General features: G+C 54.7%; 14 protein-coding genes across 25 annotated transcripts; 7 read left to right on the top strand and 7 right to left on the bottom strand.

Annotated features, from left to right (window-relative positions):
* Window positions 1–411: 411 nt before the first annotated feature.
* Window positions 412–1,773, top strand: KVP18_002874 (uncharacterized protein; the record flags this gene model as incomplete). 2 transcript variants are annotated; one of them, XM_067954145.1, is made up of 1 exon in its annotated part: window positions 412–1,773. In XM_067954145.1, one exon carries the CDS (start codon window positions 412–414, stop codon window positions 1,771–1,773), a length of 1,362 nt encoding a protein of 453 aa, XP_067809471.1. The 2 variants fall into 2 exon arrangements, with proteins under 2 accessions (XP_067809471.1, XP_067809472.1); XM_067954146.1 differs by having other exon boundaries at window positions 460–1,773.
* Window positions 1,774–1,803: 30 nt separating this feature from the next.
* Window positions 1,804–3,387, top strand: KVP18_002868 (uncharacterized protein; the record flags this gene model as incomplete). Its single annotated transcript, XM_067954133.1, has 1 exon — window positions 1,804–3,387. The coding sequence occupies one exon, from the start codon at window positions 1,804–1,806 to the stop codon at window positions 3,385–3,387; it is 1,584 nt and encodes a 527-aa protein (XP_067809459.1).
* A 66-nt stretch (window positions 3,388–3,453) lies between these two features.
* Window positions 3,454–5,421, bottom strand: KVP18_002879 (uncharacterized protein; the record flags this gene model as incomplete). 2 transcript variants are annotated; one of them, XM_067954155.1, is made up of 2 exons in its annotated part: window positions 3,454–4,358; window positions 4,386–5,421. In XM_067954155.1, the coding sequence occupies 2 exons, from the start codon at window positions 5,419–5,421 to the stop codon at window positions 3,454–3,456; spliced, it is 1,941 nt and encodes a 646-aa protein (XP_067809481.1). The 2 variants fall into 2 exon arrangements, with proteins under 2 accessions (XP_067809481.1, XP_067809480.1); XM_067954154.1 differs by having other exon boundaries at window positions 3,454–5,421.
* Window positions 5,422–5,968: 547 nt separating this feature from the next.
* KVP18_002876 (uncharacterized protein) lies at window positions 5,969–7,843 on the top strand (the record flags this gene model as incomplete). Its single annotated transcript, XM_067954149.1, has 1 exon — window positions 5,969–7,843. The coding sequence occupies one exon, from the start codon at window positions 5,969–5,971 to the stop codon at window positions 7,841–7,843; it is 1,875 nt and encodes a 624-aa protein (XP_067809475.1).
* Window positions 7,844–8,281: 438 nt separating this feature from the next.
* Window positions 8,282–9,331, bottom strand: KVP18_002875 (uncharacterized protein; the record flags this gene model as incomplete). Of its 2 annotated transcripts, XM_067954148.1 has the most annotated exons (5): window positions 8,282–8,677; window positions 8,706–8,781; window positions 8,808–8,860; window positions 8,888–9,283; window positions 9,314–9,331. In XM_067954148.1, 5 exons carry the CDS (start codon window positions 9,329–9,331, stop codon window positions 8,282–8,284), a joined length of 939 nt encoding a protein of 312 aa, XP_067809474.1. The 2 variants fall into 2 exon arrangements, with proteins under 2 accessions (XP_067809474.1, XP_067809473.1); XM_067954147.1 differs by lacking the exons at window positions 8,282–8,677; window positions 9,314–9,331 and having other exon boundaries at window positions 8,774–9,247.
* Window positions 9,332–9,383: 52 nt separating this feature from the next.
* KVP18_002872 (uncharacterized protein) lies at window positions 9,384–10,877 on the top strand (the record flags this gene model as incomplete). 2 transcript variants are annotated; one of them, XM_067954142.1, is made up of 1 exon in its annotated part: window positions 9,384–10,877. In XM_067954142.1, one exon carries the CDS (start codon window positions 9,384–9,386, stop codon window positions 10,875–10,877), a length of 1,494 nt encoding a protein of 497 aa, XP_067809468.1. The 2 variants fall into 2 exon arrangements, with proteins under 2 accessions (XP_067809468.1, XP_067809469.1); XM_067954143.1 differs by having other exon boundaries at window positions 9,393–10,877.
* A 55-nt stretch (window positions 10,878–10,932) lies between these two features.
* On the bottom strand, window positions 10,933–11,433 carry KVP18_002867 (uncharacterized protein; the record flags this gene model as incomplete). The annotated part of the gene is made up of 1 exon (XM_067954132.1): window positions 10,933–11,433. The coding sequence occupies one exon, from the start codon at window positions 11,431–11,433 to the stop codon at window positions 10,933–10,935; it is 501 nt and encodes a 166-aa protein (XP_067809458.1).
* Window positions 11,434–11,590: 157 nt separating this feature from the next.
* KVP18_002877 (uncharacterized protein) lies at window positions 11,591–12,171 on the top strand (the record flags this gene model as incomplete). Of its 2 annotated transcripts, XM_067954151.1 has the most annotated exons (3): window positions 11,591–11,865; window positions 11,894–11,968; window positions 11,997–12,171. In XM_067954151.1, the coding sequence occupies 3 exons, from the start codon at window positions 11,591–11,593 to the stop codon at window positions 12,169–12,171; spliced, it is 525 nt and encodes a 174-aa protein (XP_067809477.1). The 2 variants fall into 2 exon arrangements, with proteins under 2 accessions (XP_067809477.1, XP_067809476.1); XM_067954150.1 differs by lacking the exons at window positions 11,894–11,968; window positions 11,997–12,171 and having other exon boundaries at window positions 11,591–11,869.
* A 48-nt stretch (window positions 12,172–12,219) lies between these two features.
* On the bottom strand, window positions 12,220–14,235 carry KVP18_002870 (uncharacterized protein; the record flags this gene model as incomplete). Of its 4 annotated transcripts, XM_067954138.1 has the most annotated exons (5): window positions 12,220–12,560; window positions 12,633–13,494; window positions 13,523–13,688; window positions 13,717–14,135; window positions 14,164–14,235. In XM_067954138.1, the coding sequence occupies 5 exons, from the start codon at window positions 14,233–14,235 to the stop codon at window positions 12,220–12,222; spliced, it is 1,860 nt and encodes a 619-aa protein (XP_067809464.1). The 4 variants fall into 4 exon arrangements, with proteins under 4 accessions (XP_067809464.1, XP_067809466.1, XP_067809465.1 ...); XM_067954140.1 differs by lacking the exons at window positions 12,633–13,494; window positions 13,523–13,688; window positions 13,717–14,135; window positions 14,164–14,235 and having other exon boundaries at window positions 12,220–12,519; XM_067954139.1 differs by lacking the exons at window positions 12,220–12,560; window positions 13,523–13,688; window positions 13,717–14,135; window positions 14,164–14,235 and having other exon boundaries at window positions 12,598–13,410.
* A 232-nt stretch (window positions 14,236–14,467) lies between these two features.
* KVP18_002871 (uncharacterized protein) lies at window positions 14,468–15,037 on the top strand (the record flags this gene model as incomplete). The annotated part of the gene is made up of 1 exon (XM_067954141.1): window positions 14,468–15,037. One exon carries the CDS (start codon window positions 14,468–14,470, stop codon window positions 15,035–15,037), a length of 570 nt encoding a protein of 189 aa, XP_067809467.1.
* A 92-nt stretch (window positions 15,038–15,129) lies between these two features.
* On the bottom strand, window positions 15,130–17,521 carry KVP18_002869 (uncharacterized protein; the record flags this gene model as incomplete). Of its 3 annotated transcripts, XM_067954134.1 has the most annotated exons (6): window positions 15,130–15,601; window positions 15,631–15,719; window positions 15,748–16,090; window positions 16,117–16,799; window positions 16,828–17,247; window positions 17,276–17,521. In XM_067954134.1, 6 exons carry the CDS (start codon window positions 17,519–17,521, stop codon window positions 15,130–15,132), a joined length of 2,253 nt encoding a protein of 750 aa, XP_067809460.1. The 3 variants fall into 3 exon arrangements, with proteins under 3 accessions (XP_067809460.1, XP_067809462.1, XP_067809461.1); XM_067954135.1 differs by lacking the exons at window positions 15,130–15,601; window positions 15,631–15,719; window positions 17,276–17,521 and having other exon boundaries at window positions 16,023–16,799; window positions 16,828–17,253; XM_067954136.1 differs by lacking the exons at window positions 16,117–16,799; window positions 16,828–17,247; window positions 17,276–17,521 and having other exon boundaries at window positions 15,130–15,990.
* Window positions 17,522–17,550: 29 nt separating this feature from the next.
* Window positions 17,551–18,891, bottom strand: KVP18_002878 (uncharacterized protein; the record flags this gene model as incomplete). Of its 2 annotated transcripts, none has more annotated exons than XM_067954152.1 (1): window positions 17,551–18,891. In XM_067954152.1, one exon carries the CDS (start codon window positions 18,889–18,891, stop codon window positions 17,551–17,553), a length of 1,341 nt encoding a protein of 446 aa, XP_067809478.1. The 2 variants fall into 2 exon arrangements, with proteins under 2 accessions (XP_067809478.1, XP_067809479.1); XM_067954153.1 differs by having other exon boundaries at window positions 17,551–18,783.
* Window positions 18,892–18,909: 18 nt separating this feature from the next.
* KVP18_002866 (uncharacterized protein) lies at window positions 18,910–20,004 on the top strand (the record flags this gene model as incomplete). Its single annotated transcript, XM_067954131.1, has 1 exon — window positions 18,910–20,004. One exon carries the CDS (start codon window positions 18,910–18,912, stop codon window positions 20,002–20,004), a length of 1,095 nt encoding a protein of 364 aa, XP_067809457.1.
* Window positions 20,005–20,147: 143 nt separating this feature from the next.
* KVP18_002873 (uncharacterized protein) lies at window positions 20,148–20,825 on the bottom strand (the record flags this gene model as incomplete). The annotated part of the gene is made up of 1 exon (XM_067954144.1): window positions 20,148–20,825. One exon carries the CDS (start codon window positions 20,823–20,825, stop codon window positions 20,148–20,150), a length of 678 nt encoding a protein of 225 aa, XP_067809470.1.
* Window positions 20,826–21,308: the final 483 nt, after the last annotated feature.

Below are 21,308 nucleotides of genomic sequence, written 5' to 3'. Positions count from 1 at the left end.
CGAAGAGACTGCAGCGGCCCAGGAATGGGAAGAGACTGCAGCGGCCCAGGAATGCGAAGAGACTGCAGCGGCCCAGGAATGGGAAGAGACTGCAGCGGCCCAGGAATGCAAAGAGACGGCAACAGTTCAGACATCCCAGGACCATACCCAGAAGCCGGAACACAGTGGAAAGACGCTGTTGCACAGAGAAAAGAGTGATGCGGGCGCGCCTCCAAGAGAGCCCCTCCAGGAAAACCGGCCGCCAGCCAAGCGGTTTCGGCCGCAGTCCGCGGCGAGCTCCCCTGCCCACAAGAAGCCGACTGGATCCCGCGTACGACTGGACATTGAAGCCCTGTGGGACTCCGTTGACCCTGACGGCGAGCTGGAAATCAAGGAGAGAGCGAACTGGCGTGTTTCCGATGTCAAACTGTGATGTGTTCCGTATCCGTTGTGACTACAGCTGAGAATTTCAGAATAGACATGCGCAGATCGTTCGTTTTCCTGTGCCTGGGGGGCTTCGCGGAGGCAACGCTGAAACCTGCGCCAGTGGCCGCATGTCTCTTATTCGACTCGCATGTCGAGCCGCCCGCTGAAGAACTGTCTTTTGATCACCTCACCGATTCCTTCGGTTCGGTGAGTTTCACCACCGATCAGATATCTGTTGGCGATGACTTGATCTTCTCTCTTCTGGTGCACTGCGACAAGTCCACGACGGACACGCCGCTCATTGTAAGGTTGGGGTCGGACGAGCCGGGTTGTTCTTGCATGGAGGCGATCATCAGCGAGAACGGGCCCTGGCTGCTGAAACCTCAATCGGGAAAACTAGAGCCGAACCCCAAGAGTTGGCACCATCTCGCAAACGTATTGTATTTGGACCTGGACTCCGGCGTTGGCTACAACGCCAAGGATCGGACAGACAAAAACGAACTGATGAACATGAATGAAGCAACGATAGATGACAACTTCCAGGCCAGTAAATTTTGCAAGTTCTTCCGCAAGTACATCGAAAAGCACTCGGAACTCAATGGGCCCGTCATACTCGTCAGTCGAGGTAGCGGCGCGCAGACAGCCGCTGCTATTGTGAAGGAGTTCCACGCGGCGGAGGACGAGACAATCACGGCTGTGCTTCTGGAGTCACCGACTGTGGATTTGGAGGCTCAGTTGGGAGCCATACCAAAAACCCTCGCTTCCAAGGGACAAGGAGTGGTGAAGGAAAGATGCAGGTGCTTCTGGGAAAAGATGAAGAGGACGTTCTCAGATCCCGCTAAGGCAACGAAAAAGTATCTGGCCTCCTACGCAGCGTCTACCCTTCCACCTGCAGACGGCGCCATTGGTAGGTTCAATGTGCTCGATGTGGAAAAAGACCGAGCTCACGCCAGGTTCAACGACCTTTCCGAGCGGTTCTTCCGGCAACCGCGCATCAGCAAATGCTTCCTCCGGACCATCTATGGCGACTACCGCCGGTCACGCGACCTGAGTCCGCAGTCGAAGCTGGGACGGTATAGCACTCCAGTGGACGTGTTGGGCCTCGCAGGCCTGACAGACCTCACTCTCGTGTATGGCACCGACTCCCTGCTGTGTAACCCCATCGGACTGAGCAAAACTCTGCAGCTAGCCTCCCGAGCGCTGGGACTTAAAATGAAGTCCTTCGATCAGAACGGGTTGCAAGGCCGCAAGGGCCACAGCGGCAGTCTCACGGTCGTTGAGTGCGACGCAACAGGCTACTACGTGTTGAGGGAGCACCCTGGTCTGGGGTACCACATGATGCGTCAGCTCTTGGAACGAAATGCATGACTAAAACGTAGGAAATAAAACAAAAGTAGAATGACTGGTGTGCGCATTGAGCCCTCTCCATGCTTGTATGGGAATAATGTAAGCGGGTGTGACCCATCCACCAACATCCGGATTGTCCTCTCCACTTTCCACGTCGTGCTTTTGAATTTAGGGCCGCTGAGCGGACGCAGCCTCAAGGTCTTACATCGCTTCGCCAAGGCCAGCCGCCAGCTGAAGCGAGCTGTCGGAACTATCGACACCAAACCGGCCATGCTGGTGGCCCTTCTACAGGACGACCTGACGTATGTGGAAGAGGTAACCCGCCATGTGGAAGAGGTCAATTTCTTATGTGACGCAGGAGGCGAGGCGTCTCGCCAGCTAAAATGTCCCGTGCCGTCCGTGAGCTTTGTTAGGAACGGACAGGTGTTGTATTGCACCAACAATCCAGATTTCATGACTCCTGAGCACATGACAACTGTAATCGGAGGACTAAACGTGGAGCCCGAAGCCCGTCTAGTTAGCTGGAGTGGGTTCACTGAATCCGACTCGGCTGGGGCAGTTGGAGTCGGCAGTCCTGTGATCTACCGCGCTGAGCACTCGGAATCCACTACGTACGGGACGCGGCGAGCCGCGAGAATGAACTCGTTCATCAACAGCCAATACGGTTCGGGTACGAATAGGAGAGATAGTGCGAACATCATCCAATCTGTGAACAAGTTATCAGACATGGCAAGCCGCGCGGAGTCTGCCTCGCGGAGTTTTGCGTTTGATGACGCGACTCTCGAGAAAGAACAGGTGGAGGCCATCGTCGGCGTGCCCCAACTGTGGCGTGTGCCCGTGCGCCAAGATTCGTCTTCATCGTCCATGAAAATCGTGCAGTCCTTGGTGGGGGTCGAGCAGATACACTGCAGAAACAATCACTTCTTCCGGAAAGCAAAAAGCATCGAGATGACACCTACTGTCAACAAAGCCGCCTTCAGCAGGGCATCGACCACGCCGATACCGGATGATGACTCTGCCTTCTCTAGTCAGGACGACTTATCCTCAGTGCGTCTAAGTGACCGAGGAACTCCAAAGTTCCCAGGCACGACACCGGAGCCTGCTACTCTCACCAAGGCTCCAGTTGTGGCATCCAAAGTTCCTGCTCTCACCACTTCAGACATTCCTGCTCTGGCTGGCGTGGTTCCCGGTCCAGACACCGAGGTTCCTGCCCTGACCACTTTAAGCATAGTTGCCGGTCCAGACACCGAGATTCCTGCCCTGACCACATTAAGTATGGTTTCTGCTTCAGCAAGCAAGGCCCCTGATGAGAAGCTGACAGCTGTTTACGATGAGAAGTGGACGGACACGGCGCCTGTTGCCCGAACGGTCACCGCAAGCTTCCCGTGTGGTCAGACCCCTGGCCGTTCTACCGTGCGAATCTTGACTCCGTTGTTTGTACGTTCTACTGCTACCGGAATTCCCTTGGCTGGGGTCGAGCTCAATCGCGCATCTCCTGCGACGTTTCCTCCAGTTCGCAAAAACTCACTCTGTCAGTCGGACTATCCTGCCGTTAATGACGGCTACTTCCGCATACGGCGGTCCACTCTGAAGATCTCCGTTTCGCCGCTTTGTCGGCGGCAGTTCCATTTTTGAAGTGTTGGTAGCGAATAGAGTTGTGATTTGTGACGTATTGGGCAATACGCTCTGGCAGTTGTTTCACTAGAGTTTTAGACCACTATGGTGAGGACGGGCACGACCACACATGGGTCCGTGGACCTTCGCCCCTTTCTGCCGGCAGGACGTATTGCAATAACGTGCAAGTTTGCAGATGCACCGCGGGATGCTACCGCTGGCTCGGCCACAGCCCGCGCAAAGCCGTATACCCACGGGATGCAGTCCTCCAGACGGCGGCGCCTCGAACCTGTCATTAACTAAAAAACTTAGCAGACAAGAAGTAGTCGTCCTGAAGAAGATTGACTGCTTGTTCAAGCCTCTTTCCACGTCGCACGACAGCAGAGCCAAGGACGCTTTGAGGCTGGCAAGCGCCAGCATCACTCGCCCCGCCTGAGCCACGATGGCTGTCTGCCCACATGGCCAGCTCAGAAGTGAAAACAGTATCGCCATAGCCCCTCCTAGCCCGCGCAAGCAGTCCTGGGTCTTGTGATGAAAATCTAAGAGGCCAATACTTGCGTAGTGGTCACTCCAGGTTTCCAAAGGCGTTCGCAGAAGATCCAGAGCCACATGTACCAATTTGTTTGAGATTTCTGAAGGCTTGCACTGCTCACATCGACAAATCGCAAGCGTTCCAGTCAGGTGGTCCGTTACGCACGACTGCCCAACCAGACACACAGCCGCCACGCGAGATCTGCAGTAGAGGCTGTCAAAGGATGACAACGCAGATTGGAAAGGGCCCTCAAAGCAAAGCAGAGACTGCAAGGCATCGTGGGCGTTCACATTTACAGAAGAGAGAGGTTTTACGCTTGGCAATAGCGGTTCCAGGCCCGTAAAGAGCACCTCCGCCTGCGTGCGGGGCGACGAGTCGTCCAGAGAAATGTCAGCAACACAAGCCAGTGCCTGGGTGTACAAAGCCAAGAAAGTATCGTCCATTAGAGTCTGCTTCAGTTCTGCATGAGAGCTGAAGCCGAACTCACTGGGTAAAATAGGGCAACAGAGCACGGTGCGAGAGAATAATCGTACCAGGGAGAAGAGGAAGCGGTACCTAATGGATTCCGCATTCTTAAGCGATGTTCCACACAGGCCCACGAGTAAGCAGTGCGGAGATGAGGACGTCGCACTAAGTCGGGCCTGTGACAGCTTCTGGAGGTACGCAGACACGGTAAGCTTGCTGTGTCGCAGCACCGCAGCTCCAACCTTGAACTGCACGGCCAACGACTCGCGAACTACAGGATGCCTTGAGGAGGTCAGCACTGTCTTGACAAAGCTGACATAGAAAGCAAACGCAGGCTTGCTTAGTTCGCTCATAGCAGCCACTAAACAGGCGGTGAGAAGGTCCCACAATTGTGCCATGAGCTGTTGATCTTGAACGAGATGAAGCTCAACGAACTCCTTGGCGTCCCCCTCGATATGGCCCCTCCGGACCACGTTGTACTGCTCTCGCTTAAACGCTCGACACAGCTCCAAAAACGGGAGGCGCTCAAAGGAAATGCTCTGCTGCTCGCGATGTTTGGGCGGCTCGAGGCGTGAGAGTACGTGCACCTCCCCCCTCTCCTCGGCAGCGGCGATGCGCTTGTACGCCGAGTCTGCCGCGCGCAAAGCGCTGGCGACGAAGACTGGAAAGGGGTCGTCCGTTCTTGCAGGGTTCAGCCGCGGACTCTGGATGTTGGCAAGAGCCTTGGATCCGCTTAGGTTGCGGCTTGAAGCTGTCAGACCGCTGTTTGATGAACTCCACTCTCCAATCCGCTGGAGATCAGGTACAGGTACACGGAGCATGGGCGCTCCTCTTGTAGAACGCTGCTGCTTGAGGCGCGCCCGTTTCATAAGGTGTGTTGTGAGACTGCCTCTGTCCTGTAAGCCTTCAGTGGTCTGCAAACTGACAGAGGACGCCGTGGAGCTGAGTCGAATAGGATTCTTAAGCTCCGTGCGTATGCCCCTAATTCGCTGCTCAGTAATCCAACGACGTCCGTCCGCTCTCTCTGGGAGGGCCCCAACCACGTCATTCAGCGACATATTGCACAATTCAGACAACAATTCACTTCATGTCGACGAACGAACAGTGCGAAGGTGAAAGCTGGGAATCACTGTTGGAGCGGCCGGAGAGGCAGGAAGGTTGGCCCGCATAGCTCCCGTTGGAGGCGTTGCAGGCGTTGCAGGCGTTGCAGGCGTTGAAGAAGTCGACGCTGTTGGTCGAGGGCACGGTGTGGTGGGAGGCAGTGTGGGCTTAATTACGATAACGTCCATCCGCCCAGTGCCGGTAGTCTGCGGTGCGATAGTGGTCGTTGAAGGGCCTGGTACAGGTTTCGGAATGCAGAACAGAACCACCATTGTGACAAGGATCGCGACAAGTGCCACGACCAGAGAGCCCACGATCCACCACAGCCAGTGGGTGGCCTTGCGATGGTGACGATGCTCCGCTTGACCTACGGGCACAAGCCTTAACTCCCGTACGGGATGTGGTTGGTCCAACGACCTCGAATCGCATTGGCACTGCATTTTACCGAATTCGGCTTCCACGTCAGCATGACTTAATCTCCTCCCAAATCGAGAATTGTGATGCATGCTTCCGTTAGCTGTATGGCTCCTCCTAGGAGAGATCTGCCCTCGATTGCCGCTGAATTCTTGCAGTAGGGACGGTCCACGAGATCTCCAGCCCTTCGTAGAGGGTGTCGTGGCTCATTTCCCTGTTCGCAGACAGCAAAAACGCCTGGTGCCACGTTGGCGATCAGCCCTCAACGTTTTTTTGCTGCCCGTCTGTCCCTTGCCATCCGAACAGTTTCTTCAGTATCTTGAGGCCCAGAAAACTCCTCCCTCGTTTTCCGTCAAACCATTGTCACCATTCAACCATCACGCAGTCCCTCCAGTGCAAGGCATTCCCAGCTTACCATTTTTGGTGAACCTCGAAGACCAGGCGGACGGACGCAGCCAAGCCGGAACCGTCGCAGGAGTACCGCCCCCGAAGCACATCGATCTCGAGTGGGACTACGCCAGCAAAGAGGCCGGCGCTCGCGTGGCGGAGCAGTCGCCAGAGCTGCGAAATGTCCGCGCGCTGCAGGTACGTGACCGCGACTCGTACATGATCACCAAATGCACACCTCCGCTGTATTTCGTCCTCCAGTTACCTGAGGCGGTCTTCCTAAGGGCGATGTCTCTCGAAACGCGGGAATCCTTTACAGACACGTTCCAACACGTTCTCGTCCTCGGTAGCAACGACTTCCCCACTGAGGAATGGCGACTGCTGGCTACGTTGCGGACCAATCCCACGGCTGAACGCGAGATATTTAACATCGAGAATGAGTGCAAACACAAGAAGAAGCCGTCCTGTTGGGTTCGGTTCGTTAAGATAGCTTTCATGGATACATACCACAAGGGGGACTATTACTACTGCACCCTGACGAGACTTCAATTGTTTGGTTCAGACATCCTTCAGAAGTTGGACTCGCGCATCACGAATGCGAGCAGTCCCTCCCTGACAAGAGAAAAGGACCCGAAAGTCCAGAGGGAGGAGGCGGATGGCCTGTACAGCCAAACTCGGGAGGTGTGGCGAGACACGCTCAAGACCGTAGTGAGGCGGTTCCCAGTGCTGGCCGGTCTGCTCCAACAGACTCCGCCGCAGGCGGTGGAGACTCCAGAGCTGACTGTTGAGGACACTCCAAGCTGCAGCGTGCAGCCCTCTGCAGATGTCCCAGGCGAGCCTAGCCTGCTGGCCTTGGTCGACAAGGTGGACCGCGCACATCAGCTGCTGGGGAAGCTGAGTGCGACGGTGTCGGCCATCGAGTCTCGATTGTCAAAGTTGGATACCACTATGAGGCTGGTAGATAGGGAAGTCAAGTTGAAGCTGACGGGGGTCATCGGCAGTCTGCAGCAGGACGTTAAAGAAGTTCAAGACGCCGTCTTCGTTGAATCCGACTCCGTCCCATCCCGGTCGCCATTGTTGTCCAGGCAGCTGGACGTCATATGTGAATTGGCGTCCAGGTCACCACCCCCCTCTACGAATGGCGAGGCGTTCTTGTACCGCAAGCTACGGGACGTGTGTGGAGTTTCCGAGCTGCATCCGAGCTGGAAGCGCACCATCGGATCTTTCTTCAGCCGCTTTGGCTCTGGGCTGCCGGAGGGCGATGACGACACGATTACGGTCGACATGACGCAGCCTTCATCTTTGTTGGTGGTTCTTTTGTGGTTCGTTGGCATTCTCAGCGCGATTGTGGTACCTCGTTTGTGTAAGGCGAACGGCCGTGACGTCTCGGAGACTCTGGAGCCCATCTGCGAGATCTCGGAGACTGAGTCTAAGGTTGTGCAGCCTGAGATCTCAGGGCCCAAGTCTGAGATCTTGGAGCCCGACTCAGAGACCGAACTGAAGCCTGAGATCTCAAAACTCATGCCTGAGATATCAGAATCCAAGTCAGAGACAGAACTGAAGCCTGAGATCTCATAACCCAAGCCAACGTCCCGAAGGGTGATGTTTCTCACTGTGAGAACATTCAACACTTTTTTGAGTAGAGGCACACTGATTTACGAGGAGTTTGATTGGGGCGGTACACATGTTATAACAAATACAGGTGTTCTGAGGGAACACATATCGGCATACTGATCCCATCAGTAGACGAGTAGATGGGATCTTGGATTTTTTTCACAATACCGCCACATCGGGATGCGGAAATGGTCGCTTGATATGAAGCAACAACGATGGAGAACAAAAATATCAGCACGTAAACCAGTACGAGTGGCGGTTTTGTTGGTTTTGTTGGTATTCATGGCGGTTTTGTGTGAGTGATGAGTGATTTCGTTGAAGTCTGACGTTACCAGGCTTGACCTTGATCATAGTTCGGGCGTTGCTACGATTGCTTGACCTTGATCATAGTTGGATAATTTGTTATACACACCTGTCGCTAAGCGGCTCCTCAAGTGATGGCACAAAATCACCAAGCACCATGATGGAGGACACCTCTCCTCTGGTGTGCACCCCGGGCACTCGGTGCTTGGACCAAACGCCATCAAAAATCCAGTTGAAACCGTGGTCCAGCGGCACCCGCCGAGGGTTGTGCACGACCAGGTTCAAACGACAGGAATCTGGCACTCTGGAAAAGGTATCCGCCTTAACCCAAGACAGTAAATGAGCCGGGATCCACAGGACCACGTCGTCGCCTTTCTGGATCTCGTCGAACAGCCATGTTAGGCCGCTGGCTAGATTCTCATGGGAGGCTAGAAAACTATGGCGGTCGTCCGTGATGGTCAGGTGCAGTTGCCAGTTCGGCTCACACGCGTATCCCTGCGTCAATATGGCTTCGATGCCTTACATTGGCTCTGAGTTCCTGAATAATATCTTCTGGTTGGTCGGCAACGACGAAGGATTTCCAGGGGGTGATTATTTTCCTGTCTGCTCATTCCCGCTGGCCCACTGTAGTAAGCACTCATGGATCGCCTCAGCGGACAGAAATGGGATGTCGAGGCGCTGTGTGCTGTGAGCGCCGACGCTTACCCTAACTTGTTTCTCAGGACCTAACAAGAAGGCTTCCGCTCTATTGGCGCGCAGCCCAAGAGGCTCCACGACCTTCGCGACGCCGAGATGCTCCGTGAGGATGCATTCCGGGTCACAGACGATGTCGATGTTAGCTATTTCCACGCGACTCCAGCTTTGAGCAACGAAGGGGTCGTTCACGACACACAACCCTAAAAAGTCGACCTTCTCGCGGATCTTCCCACTAAGGCGATCAAGGTCTTCGAGGAAAGATGCCGACACGCCGCTGACCTTTGAACCGGGCATGAAAGCGCCTGGCCAGGTGACAATTAGCCCCACTCGGTCCGAAAAGAACAGCTGCAGGTTAGTGTATCCTTTCATGAGGGCGACAGGAACGTCAGGGATTTCCGTGACAGGCTCCGTTGGTCGATCTCATTTTAGATCTACTCTGACCTCACCTTTCATATGATAGAGAAAATCGCGGTACGTGCCTGACCCGCGAAGCCGTCCCTTCCTGATGAGATCCATGCCGTCTACTTTTGCAAAGGAGGCGGGCTGTGACGACTCGGACTTCCAGGAAAACGCGAGTGCCTTTTCCCCAACGTACATGATAGAGCTCGTTCCCGACCCCCATATGAACGTCGGAGGCTCCGAGGTTTGCATTTTATCGAACCCTGGGCGCGGTGTGCAGGGCATGCGTAATTATTTGTATATCAGAGTCGCATTCGCGTGTGTGCACCACATGCGAGCACTGTCCCACAGCGACAGACGGGAACTCCTGGACCTGGACATTGGACGTTTGCCAACGTCGGTAGCCAAATTGAAGGGGTGGTCAGCGGAAAACCTACTTGTAAGGTATGGTTTGGAAGTCTGTGACCTGCTGCCCTTTCGAAAGGCAACAGGGGACGAGAAGCGGATCGAAGAGGCCGAAAGATTCCTAAAAACGTTGCAGGAGGCGTTTGGCACCCTCATGAACATTCACCGAGGGATAGAATTGTCTGACTCGGTAGACTTGGGATTATGCGGTATCCAAGAGCTGGAAGAAACCATTTCTATCGAGGAGAGAGATGTTCAAGCCAAGGAAAAGTGGCTGAAAGAAAACCAAGAAACGGCGGCTTATGCCCTTAAACTGGCCAACGATCAGGTAGCAGTGCACACCTATCGAGAAGTAGCGCAGGAGGCAGAACGTAAAACCGGCAGACTAATCCAACTGAGGAAGCGGTTGAGTGCTGCTAGAGCTGTACATGACGTGAGATCTCAAGAAGTAGCGAGATCGAAGTCGCAGATCACTGGAGCAGCCGTGCACGCGATGCAGTCGCTGGGGTCTGTCCTTGCGGTGCAGCGCGATGTGCGAGAGATGATGCAGGGACTAGACGCCGCTGTAAATACGCTCAAACGCCGTCGGATCCTTCTGCACCGATACCAGCGGAAATGCCAGCGGCAGCAACGAGGCGCGTCGCGTGAGATAGACCGCATCTCACACTTGATGGAGCTCGTCTCGCTGCTGCTTCGCCTTCATAACGAGGGAGCGTTGGGTGCGGGGGCCTTAGGGGAGGTATACCAGCAGTACGCGCTGAAGGCCCACAGGCGCGACAAGTGCTTTGAGGCGCAAGCGCGGCTGACTGCAAGGCGAAGACGCCGATGGAGGCATCTGATTCGCCGCAGAAGACGCCTTCGAAAGAAACGATACCTCGCCCAAGGCGACGTGCGGCAGTTGCGAAGTGAAATGGAGGCATTCTTCGCGCAACACCAGAACTTCTACCTTAGCGGGTTCTTTGCTACACTTAAGCCACCCCATAAACTCTTCCGACGCAGAAGGCGCCAACAGGAAGCCTACTCATACTGGGCGGCTAACGACATGTGCTCTCTGCGATCGGACTACACAGCAACCTGCGCGACCTTGGAGTGGCACACTTGCAAACTCATCCAAGCTAGAGCCGAGCGCGAGATGGCGGAGGCATCGAGACTGGAGGCCAAAATGCTGCTGCTGAATTGGAGTTTGCCAGCATGACACGCCAAAGTTTAAGAGGTCCCCGAAATGCAGAACGAGCGGCTTGAATGACGTTCTAGAAACTCAGGCCGAAAAAATAGAGAAGGTCACTATCCAGATGAACTGTATGACTGGGAAGGTAGTCGCTTACGAGGAAATTCATCAAGGCGGTTTGCAGCCCACTCTGGAACAGCAACGAAGCGGAAGCTATGTGATCGGGGATCTGCAGCTTCTCATGGTACCAGGTGGTGGTGGTATACACCAATGCAAGGAAGGTAATCACGGCGCCGATTCCCCTAACAGAGAACACGCCGCAAATGGAACCGACGGTAATTGCGAGGAGGAACCGCTGCCAGAAGAACACCTTGTGAGCATCGTCCTTGGTCCAGTCCTTAGGTGTCGAGACCTGCAGCAACAGCGCTCGGCGGATCAGGCAAGACTGGTCGCACGTCTCCGCGGGCTTTGTGGTAGCAGGCTCGGGCTTTGCGGCAGCAGGCTCGGGCTTTGCGACATCAGGCTGGGGGTTCGTAACGGCCTGTGTCTTGGCAGTGACCTCGACTTCCTCAATAGACACCATTCACGCGAATTAGCTATTTTCAAACAGGTTTTCAAACTGCATCACTTTAGGAATCTACACAAACCTCTCTTCGGTTCGCTACCTGTATTGTTGCTCTCCGACACTACAGAAGAATTTCTTTCCGCAGGATACGGTTATCTTTAATAGGACTTTTATAATGCCTAGCGTGTCTGATGGACCCGATGTGCATGTGTTCTCGCTCCTGGCGGAGCTGAACTTTCCGCAGCAGTGGCGTGGCATCCTCATCATTCTGCCAGACCAGTCGCTCGCGCATCCAGCGCTAGATGCGTATTGCAAACGCCTGTCGAGTCTGACGTGCAGCTACCGGTTTATGCCCCATCAAGGCGTTAAAGTGATGATGCACAAGAGCTTCTTCGCTGACCCCTTCTCATGGTTGATATCGCTCGACATTATTAATGAATCCCAGTTACGGTGAGACAACCTCCGCATGATGACCCAGCCGTTGTTCTCGTCGTAACATTAATATCGCCGACCACGAGCATCAGGACTGGTTTTTGCAAGGGCTGAGCAAAAGGTGAGCCACGTAGCGTTGCGTAATATAGGCTTTGGACATTAAATATCCACAGGAAACATGAATTCCTGTGCCGTACTTTTCTGGAGGACCCAATAGCTGCGGAATCTGAGTCTGAAACGCCAGTTCCCCCTTCAGATTCGGTGAAGCGAGTCCTCCAGCCTTTCAGAGAACTAACAATCAAGAAAGGACGACTTCGGCGGTAGATTTTTTGGTCGATTTATGCTAACCACAGAGTCAATAGCGCTGCGTTTCTAGTACGGAAACTGCCCCTTTTCTACTTCACAGACGCCTTCCTCTGCATACGGAAGTTTGAGAGCCAGCATTTTGTTCCATAACGGGGTCAGCCCGTCCTCCAATTTCCATGGGTTGGCTTTGGCAGCTTCTTCGGTAGGATATTTGGCAGCATATTCCTGCAGGCATTTGCGGACCACAGGTAGTGCTTTCAGCAAGATTGGGCACAAGCATGAACCCCAGTCCATTTGGAAGACCACAGCACAGAAGTGCGATAGGGCGTGGAAGTCGGTGAACAGGTTAACCGCGTCAGACTGCATTCTGGATGAGTGGACAGAGGTGGGGAAGCTGCTCATGCGCTCTGATTGAACATCCACAGGAGTACTGAAAAACCGTGATCAAAAGAATATAGCAGGAACCGTTAATGCACTACTCCACCTGTTATCAAAAGGGCTGAAGTCGCTGGAGAGCAAAGCAGAGTCATCCAGATGGGGACGGCCTGAGCCGGTAGTCAAGCGTGCTGGAGTTGAGGCTGCGCTACGAGCCGCTGTAAAAGAGAATGGAGACGCACGCCGCTCGGAGTGCGCGGTTCTGGTGGAGTCGCTGCGCCGGGTGAGGGCGTCGTACAGATTGCCAGGCTCGGGGATAATATCAGTTGAGGTCAGGTCTAAGTCTGGACTGGCGTCGGAAACTAAGGAGTAGACTCCGAGAACGACAGCAAGGAGCATCACTGCCGTAATTCTTGAGCTCGGGATGTTGATATGGACCCCGGTCCGAAAACAAACTCCGCAAAGAAAGACCGTCATCTGCACGATCACCTCAAGTACGGAACTATCAGGCTTCTGTAGTCCAACATCTGAGGCTCTGCAGCTGAGAACGAATTTGTAGAAGGTCTCCGCCCCCTCTGAGGCACGTACACGGACTTGGTGCCGCCAGATAGCAGAAGAATTATAGTCCTCCGCCACTTCCACTTCGATGTTCAACAAACTCGAGCTCGTCCTCATGCGGTACAGAAAGTGGAAGCACATCTCAGTCGGTGTGCGGCCATTCACCAAACCGTGAGGAAGGCTCATAAGGATTCGAATCTGCTGCTCTCTGACAGCCTCGGTGTCCTCGGGAAGAAATTCAGTCAGGTACTCGCCCGTTTGCTCGGCGGCTCGAATCTCAAGGGCCGCCGCCAGAACCAGTGCGGCGAGCGCGGCGCTCGACATGCAGAGGTTGGAAAGGTCCGGCAGCGAGCACAGAAACGAGTCTAGGCAGTGAGTGGCGATGAAGAAAACACAAAGTGGCCACTTCTGGATGGATGGATCCACAAGTACCCACGGTGGATCTAACAAACACCCAAACCCAGTCCAACATCTGACCTCGTTGGTCCACGGCTTCGGCAGGGTACGGGAGGCAGAAAAATAAGTCAACCAAGGTCCATTCCAGAGCAGCAACCGGATGAATATGAAGGAAGCTCTCCTGGTCTTTAATGGAGGCGCTGCGTCTGAGTGGTGGGAAAAACTGAGACTTACGAGGCAGACACGTCCAGCGAGGACGTCAAGCTCAGGGAGAGGTCAGTGCCATTAGCAGAGGTTTCCGGAGACCCCGTAGAGACGAGATAGCTGTCGCAACTTCCCAGGATGAGGTTCCGACCCCGATGGTACTGCGTGGACGGCCTCGTGATGTCGGTATCCATCTGTCTGAAGAGGGACTGCCGCTCGCTCAGATTGCTCAAGGAAAGCGGCTCCTCTACACCGAAGTCCCCCAGCTGTTTGCGTGGTCCGATGCTCGTGACAGAGTAAGCCATGAGGTTCACCACAAGGAGGCAGGGGGTGAGAGCAAGGTCTCGGATTTGTTGCTCCTCCCAGGAAATGCCTCCCATGAGGCAGTTCTCCGCCTTCGTAATAATCATGTCCTGAAATATAGAAAAAGACCTCCCTTCCAGGGATCCCTGCGTCTCACCCTGTCCACTCTCTCACATCAATCACCATAAGGTCGGCATTGCGGGCTCCTACGCTGATGTAAAATCTCTCGTCCTCATGTGCTTCCATTATTTTGGACTGTAGACGTGTTATCGTCCGAGAATCCAAGCGAGTAGCATATCGAAACGATTCTGCGCATCTTCATCTTACATCATAGCATGGACTCACTGTGCATTAGTGGGAGGGTGAGTGGCGTACATCAGGTCTGTGCCGCCAAACGAATGATGTACCGGAGAAGCAACCATTGAAAAAATAGAAAAAACGAACAGAAAAAAGGCAAACCTGTCTAAAAATCGCCAAAATGCGGCGGAAACCGCTCGCAGACCCACAGCAGAAGCCCGTTCATCCGTACCAGCATACAAGCACGGAGGAGTGGGGCACCTTTGAATCATGGACCCAAGACCGCCAACGTGCTCGTGAAGCCGCCGCCCCGCGAGACGTGCTGTGGGAGAGCGTTGTTGTGTCTCCCCCAAGCGACGCGCCGGACTACCGCGACGGTGACTGCGAAGACGAGGCGCCTCAGCCCGCCGCCGAGGACTTCGGAGAGGAGTTCGGGCCTCAACCTGTTCCACCCGAAGAGATACGAGTGAGCACCAACCCGTTCGGTGCGGAAGCCAGCGGAAAAGGGCAACGGATCCCGCGGCGTGGCGAGGTCGGCCTCTCGTCTGAAGAGATCGCCGGTTTTGAGAGACTGGGGTATGTCATGAGTGGATCACGCAACAAATACATGAACGCCATCAGGCAGCGCAAAGAAAATCAGGTCTACAGCGCGGAGGAGCAGCGAGCCCTATCGCTCTACACAGTAGAGGAAAGAGCGTTGAGGGAGTCGCAGGTCATCGCAGACTTGAAGGAATTGTTGCAGGACAAGTGAAGGAATTGTTGCAGAACAAGTGATGGAATTGTTGCAGGACAAGTGAAGGAATTGTTGCAGGACAAGTGATGGAATTGTTGCAGGACAAGTGATCATTCAGCGCCTCGGTACACAGTGGAGTCTCCGCGAATCTGGACCAGGCCCTTGGTGACCAGCACCCGCAGAGCCCTTCCGACGTGGTACGGGTCCAACCCCCGAGTCCGCAGGTCTGCTATTATGCGACGCTTGCTGCTGCGACTGTTCATCGGCAACCGGTCGAGTATGGCCTGCTCGGCAGCTTTCAGGTTCTCCAGTTCCTCGCCAGTCAAGGTTTCCCTACCTATGTGACTCTTTGCCGCTTCGACAGTCGATGACCTAAACAGCGCAATAGCCGCCTCTACGTGAGCGGAGCTCACTTCTCGGGTTAAACTCATCTTAGCCACGCTTTCACTGAGACGCACCAGCGACTCAAGTTGGCGAATCGTGATGGGAATTTGGTCGCGACGCTTTCGCGCATCCGAGCGCAGTTCCTCCCGCACCTGCACGTAGAAGTTGCCTAGCCTCGTCACAGCTTCGTTGGACAGTCTGCGATTAACCCCACGAAATATGCTCACGTCGGGTGGCATACGCTTCGGCAGTAGGTAATGTAGGACCGCAGCAGCTCTGCGGGCAAGACCGAATGGCTGTCCGCGCGTTTGGTGCCCTGGATATTCACGCCGCTGGCCACTCACAGAGAACAGGTCTACCACCTGACCGGCGATGCGCCGATCGCGCTCGACATTCCGCTCATCACGGATCACCCAGATCAGGTCGAACCTCGACAGGATGGTGCTCTCGAAGTCATGCTGCTCGCTGGTCTCCTTCGAGTCGTCGTAACTCCCAAAGCTGGGGTTGGCGGCGGCCAAGACAGAGCATCGAGTGCTCAGCACCGTGGTTATGCCAGCCTTAGCGATGGACACTGTCTGTTGCTCCATGGCCTCATGGATGGCCACTCTGTCGTCCTCTCTCATTTTGTCAAACTCGTCGATGCAAACGATGCCTCCGTCGGCCAGCACCATTGCGCCGCCCTCAAGTCTGTGTGACCCCGCTCCGCAACCCACGCGAAGTTCTGGTGCCTGTCCTTAACGATGGTGGCCGTCAGCCCTGCCGCGGAGGACCCCTTACCGGAAGTATATATACACACAGGCGCTACCGCGTGGACGAACTGCAGAAAGTGCGACTTAGCTGTCGAGGGATCACCCAAGAGCAGGATATTGATGTCTGCCCGTAGTTTGGCTTTTTGGGGTGAGCTCTTCGAAGTGCCACCAAACAACTGGCACACGATGCTCTTCTTGACGTCATCAAGACCAAATATGGCTGGTGCGACGGACCTCCATAGCATGTCGAAGATGTTGGGGTCTGACGCCAGCTTACGGAACACCTCTTCCTCTTCGTAGCTCCAGCTAGCGAGGCTCTCGCTGGTCTTCATCTTGCGGACCAGGTCGTCCGGGTGAACGCAGAGTCCGAGTCCGTGGATGTAGGACTTCACAACTCCGCCTCCGGAGATATTTCGGTCGAAGGAGGTGTAGCAGCCGACAACGTAGAGCCTCTGGCCAGGCGAAACGCGGCCTGCGAGGGCGCCGGGGAGAACTAGCTGCACGTGCTGCGGCATCTCCGAGGCGTCCATGAGCTCGGGAGGATCTTGCAACTTGACGATCTGCAGATCAGTGTACGTGCTCTCCTCGGGCACCACGACGTACTGATCCGGTCCGCAGCTTTGGTCCTCGCTCGACCCGCCACACCGCTGGATCAGCTACACCCCACACCCTCACCCTTGGGATGTCCACTGACTGCTGCCAGGTGGGTAGCCTCACCGATGCCTTATGTCCGCACTCCCTGCACAGGAGCCGCACAGAGACGGCTTTGTACTGAGGCTTGGAGCAGGAGACCACCATACACGGGACGACCACCAAACTCTCGACGCGGCTGTGGACCAGGGCTCGAAGGCGTGTGGGCTGCTCGCTGCACACGACCTCCAGTTGCACGGGAGACAGAGTGTTTCGGCTGACATTCAGCACCCGACCCGCGCCCTCATGCAGCTCGATGTACACGTCCTTCACCGCCTCCTCGGCATGGGAGATGAACTTCAGTGGGAAGCTTTTGAAACACGCCACTATGGCGTCGGACCAGGCCTCTGTGAAAGCAGTGCCGTCCGTCTCAGAAGCAACCCAGCTGCCAGCGACGATTATATGCTGCATGTCTGACTGGCGTCTGCCTCACGTCCAGATTCAAGGCGAGACTGGCTACGGTTACAGAAGACACACCATCGTCGATGTTGGTGAGGTGCAGCCCGAGACCCTTGATCAGGTCGCGGTACACGGGAACTCCCCCCAAGTTGAACGTGCGCAGGAAATTCCTGAACACAAGCCGAAACTCCTCCGGCTGCGTAGTAGTGGCGTCCAGCGTGGGCGGGCCGTCAGGGTGCGTTGTTTGTCCGAGCTCCTCGTCAGGCGCGGCATAAAACATTGTATGGTTTTGTTGATTTCGACGACAAATTACTCCAAAGACTGCCAGCCAAATATTTTATGCACGTGTTCGGCTTCTTCCAGGTCCCAGACTACTGCACTTTCACCTCCAAAGGCCAAGTAGTAAGGGATGTCCGGGTTGGACTTGACGCAGTGCAGCGGGCCTACATGCAGTTCCTTTTCATGAACAACCGTCGGCTGGTTCCTGGTGTCGACCACTCTAGCAATGCCGTCGTAGCAGGAGGTTACCAAGAGCCCCTCGTACGGAAGGCACATGCTAGTTATCGACTTCTTCGACAACGCGAGCTCCCACACAGGTGTGGTCATGTTGCGCGGGTCGAACAGCCTGACGGAGCCGTCCTCCGAGCACACGTACAAGTGATCACCCGACTTGCTCCATAGGATGCTCTCGATGTCTACCGACAACGAGGTCTTACACCCCACAGTGCCAGAATCGGCGTCGGATATGACGACGCATCTGTCGTAGCCAGCAGATGCCAGCAGCTTGGACTCTCTCGGATGCCACAACAGGCTCTGTACCTTCTCCTGGTGCAACCTCAAAGTGTTGACCAACGTGCCAGAAGGCCCTCCTCCGAGCGACCACAGCTTTATGGTGTGGTCGGCCGACCCCGTGGCTAAGACATGCGCAGACGGGTGAGCGCTCAGGCACAGAACTGCGTCTTCGTGCGCGTCCGCAGTGGAGGTGGGCCTCGCGTTGGACTTGGAGTAGTGGTCATAGGAGGGGTCCAGCCCCAGAGAGACGGCAGGAACCAGGTTCTCTGTAACATCCAGGTCCCAAATCTCAACGATTGGTTCGAAAGATCCAACCGCGGCCATATTCCTATCGCTGCCATTCCATGATGAGATCCACTCAGTACAAAGAGGGAAAGCTCCCAGAATGTAGTCGTGGTGAACATAGAAGCCTTGTGAAGACGAATCGTAGACATACACTTCGAGCTCAGATATTTCAGGGTTGGCTGACCCCACCACCAGAGCCGAGTCAGTGGATCGAATCTCCTGTGCGGCGATTTCGTCTTCGTCGTCGTCACTCATGCCGTCTTGATCGGCGATGGTTTCGTCCGTAACGTGCATGAACTGCATTCCTGGGACGTCCACTGGCACGGAGCCCTCGTTTTGTCTGCTTTCTGCCATGGACTTCAGAACTTCCTGACCTTCAGAGCAGCGAACCCACGAGGCCGGCCGCTCCGTTGGCCTCCCCCGAGGCACCCAGGCCAAACAGGTCTTCATTGCAGTGTCGTCCATCCTAATCCCTAATTTAAATCGGTGGCTGATGGTAGCGTCGAGGTGTTTACCGATTTGAGCGGTGGTGTGCGCCTCGTGACTGTCCGCCCGTTTTTGCATGCAGTTCATTTTATCTGAAAAAGTGTGATGGTGAAGCACGAGCGGCGCGATTCCGTTAAGAAGATGGAGAAGGGATTTGCCTTGGCAGCACCGGCGGTAGCATCTCAGGCTGCTGAGGGCCGAACGAAAAAGATAATCTCCAAAGGGAAAAAGAGAAGCATCCTTCCACAAGTCAAGACGTCGGACAGTCGATTGGCGATTCCTATGGCACTTATTCACGTCGGCGCCAAGCTAAAGTTAGAGGCCAGTCACAGACCAAATAGGGCTACTTTTATGAGAGACCCTCTGCATGATATCATCTTACGACATCTGCAGAACGCCATCAACGACTACTGGCTGACATCCGAACTTCGCGCGAACTCGGAGGTACACACCCTTAGCTCTGTGACCATCTTCACGGCCATCACGCTACTTACGAGGGTCGTGAGCATCTTCGTAGCGGACAACCAACAGGTAAGGACTCAGTTGCCTTCTCCGTTCATGTTCTCCCAGCACAAGCACACGATCCGAGACAGATGTCGATGGGCGGCATTGGTGGCGCTGCGTCAAGCCATAAAACTTGAGGAGAACCCAACGAACTACGATCTCTGGACTTTCACACGAACTAACCCCCCGCCCAAATCCTTCCTCTTCCCTGTAAGCCGTTTCGACAACGACGTTATCGACCAGTGGGAGAGAGAGTATCTGGAGATTGGTGGTTCTTGGATGGCGGTGCCCATGAGCGATTTCATCGGTAAATTCTCACGGTTGTTCGAGGTGTTGCCTGTTGTTGACGGAAAGGTCACAGAGATCTCCCGAGCATTCGTTGCACTCATGTCTCTGTCTCTGTGGAGATCGCCGCGACTGTTTTTGGACAGACCTTCTCTTTGTGGAGGCGTACTATTTTACCACACTTTGGTGTCGATTAACAACTGGTTCCCTGAGATATCCATCAGCGGTTTGGACTTGGAGACCCTGAAAACATGTATGATTCAGCTGACTGGGTGCCGTTCCAGGGGAAGGTTCCAGTCCCTGAATCAGGAGATCCAACGCTCGCTTAATCGGCCTCCCAACCGCAGCGACGCGCGCGTTCAGCATGTCCTTCGAAGGTTTCCTATCCTACACCACTTCTACGACTTCTGAATGCATAGGCTTTCAGAACCATTCCCCACGAGCGAAGAGTGCTCGTACGCTTGGAAAGTCCACGAGCATAGCTCTCACGTATGGAAGGTCCACGAGCAGAGCTCGTGCATCCGGATTATCCACGAGCAACAGTGTTCGTATTGTCAGCGTCTAATGCCCAGATATAACAGGAGCACGCAGCCACCGGTGATGGCAGACAGAATAAGCTTTTCCCGTAGTTGCAACCGTGACACCCGATTCAAGGTGTACTGCAACTGGGGAAATTTCTGCAAGATCTGCTGGCCCTTATTCTGAACCAGCAACATCATCCTGTTCTGCGTACTGAGACCTTCGAACGTTGCGCTGGCTTGCGACAGCGTGTCAGCAAGCGCAGCAAGTGACTCCACCAACAGATTCCTTTCGTGGGACAGGGTATGGATATCTCCTTGGGTATCGGTCTGGGTCCTGTCCGGAAGCGACGCAAACAGCTTGGCATGACTGAGATTCTCGTCAATCACTCGCCCAATTGCTTGGAACTCCGATCTCAGCTGCTCAAAAATCGCTCGATGCCTCTGTACCAACGCTTGTACATGCGGAGACTCCTTCTCGTCAGATTGTACGTTCTCCAGCATTCGGTCACCGTTTGCAAGTGACTGGCCGATGTGGTCTCGGATGTCCTCGACTTTGTCACGGTGCCGCTCCAGCAGATGAGGTCTACCCAGCCCATTGCCCTCCTCGAGTTTGCGAGTTTCAGCGTTTAACTGTTGCAGCTTGACCAGATCTGTGTCTATCCGAGTCTGCAGGGACCGGACCGACAGCTTCACTGAGTCCCACGTCAACATCAGAATTGCCTCATTATTTGTTTAGCTCCCAGCGCCGCTCGTCTGCCTGCTCATGTGGCTTTTCGGTTACACGTAGCCGATATTATTTTGTTTCGTCGTGCGATGGTATTTCTCCTTTCAGATACCAAGAGGCTTCCGAAGGATATCTCGCGACCTGATCTTCTGAAGGTGCTGCTGGGAGCATCGTGACTGAGGAATGTTCCGATTGTTTAGTAGGTTAACTGTACAAGGGTTAAGAGGCGCAGTCGCCTGGTTCAGTTGATGAGTCGCCATGGTGTTACTCCATGTCATCAGAATGTCAACCCACTTTTTATCTGCGCGTAAATTCATTTTCCAAAAAAAGGCTGATGGTGAAGCAGGAGCCGCGCAATTCCGTCAGGAAGATGGAGAAGGGATGCACCTTAGTAGAACCTGTAGTAGCGTCGCACGTTACTGAGGGACGAACGAAAAAGATCATCTCCAAAACGAAAACGCGAAGTTCCC

Source organism: the organism of the source record quoted next, assembly GCF_019968955.1.
Source record: "MAG: Porospora cf. gigantea A chromosome Unknown PgA_NODE_344_length_21308_cov_340.193, whole genome shotgun sequence".
In the NCBI taxonomy this organism is placed as follows: domain Eukaryota; phylum Apicomplexa; class Conoidasida; order Eugregarinorida; family Porosporidae; genus Porospora; species Porospora cf. gigantea A.
This window is presented reverse-complemented; position numbering and strand designations above follow the sequence as displayed.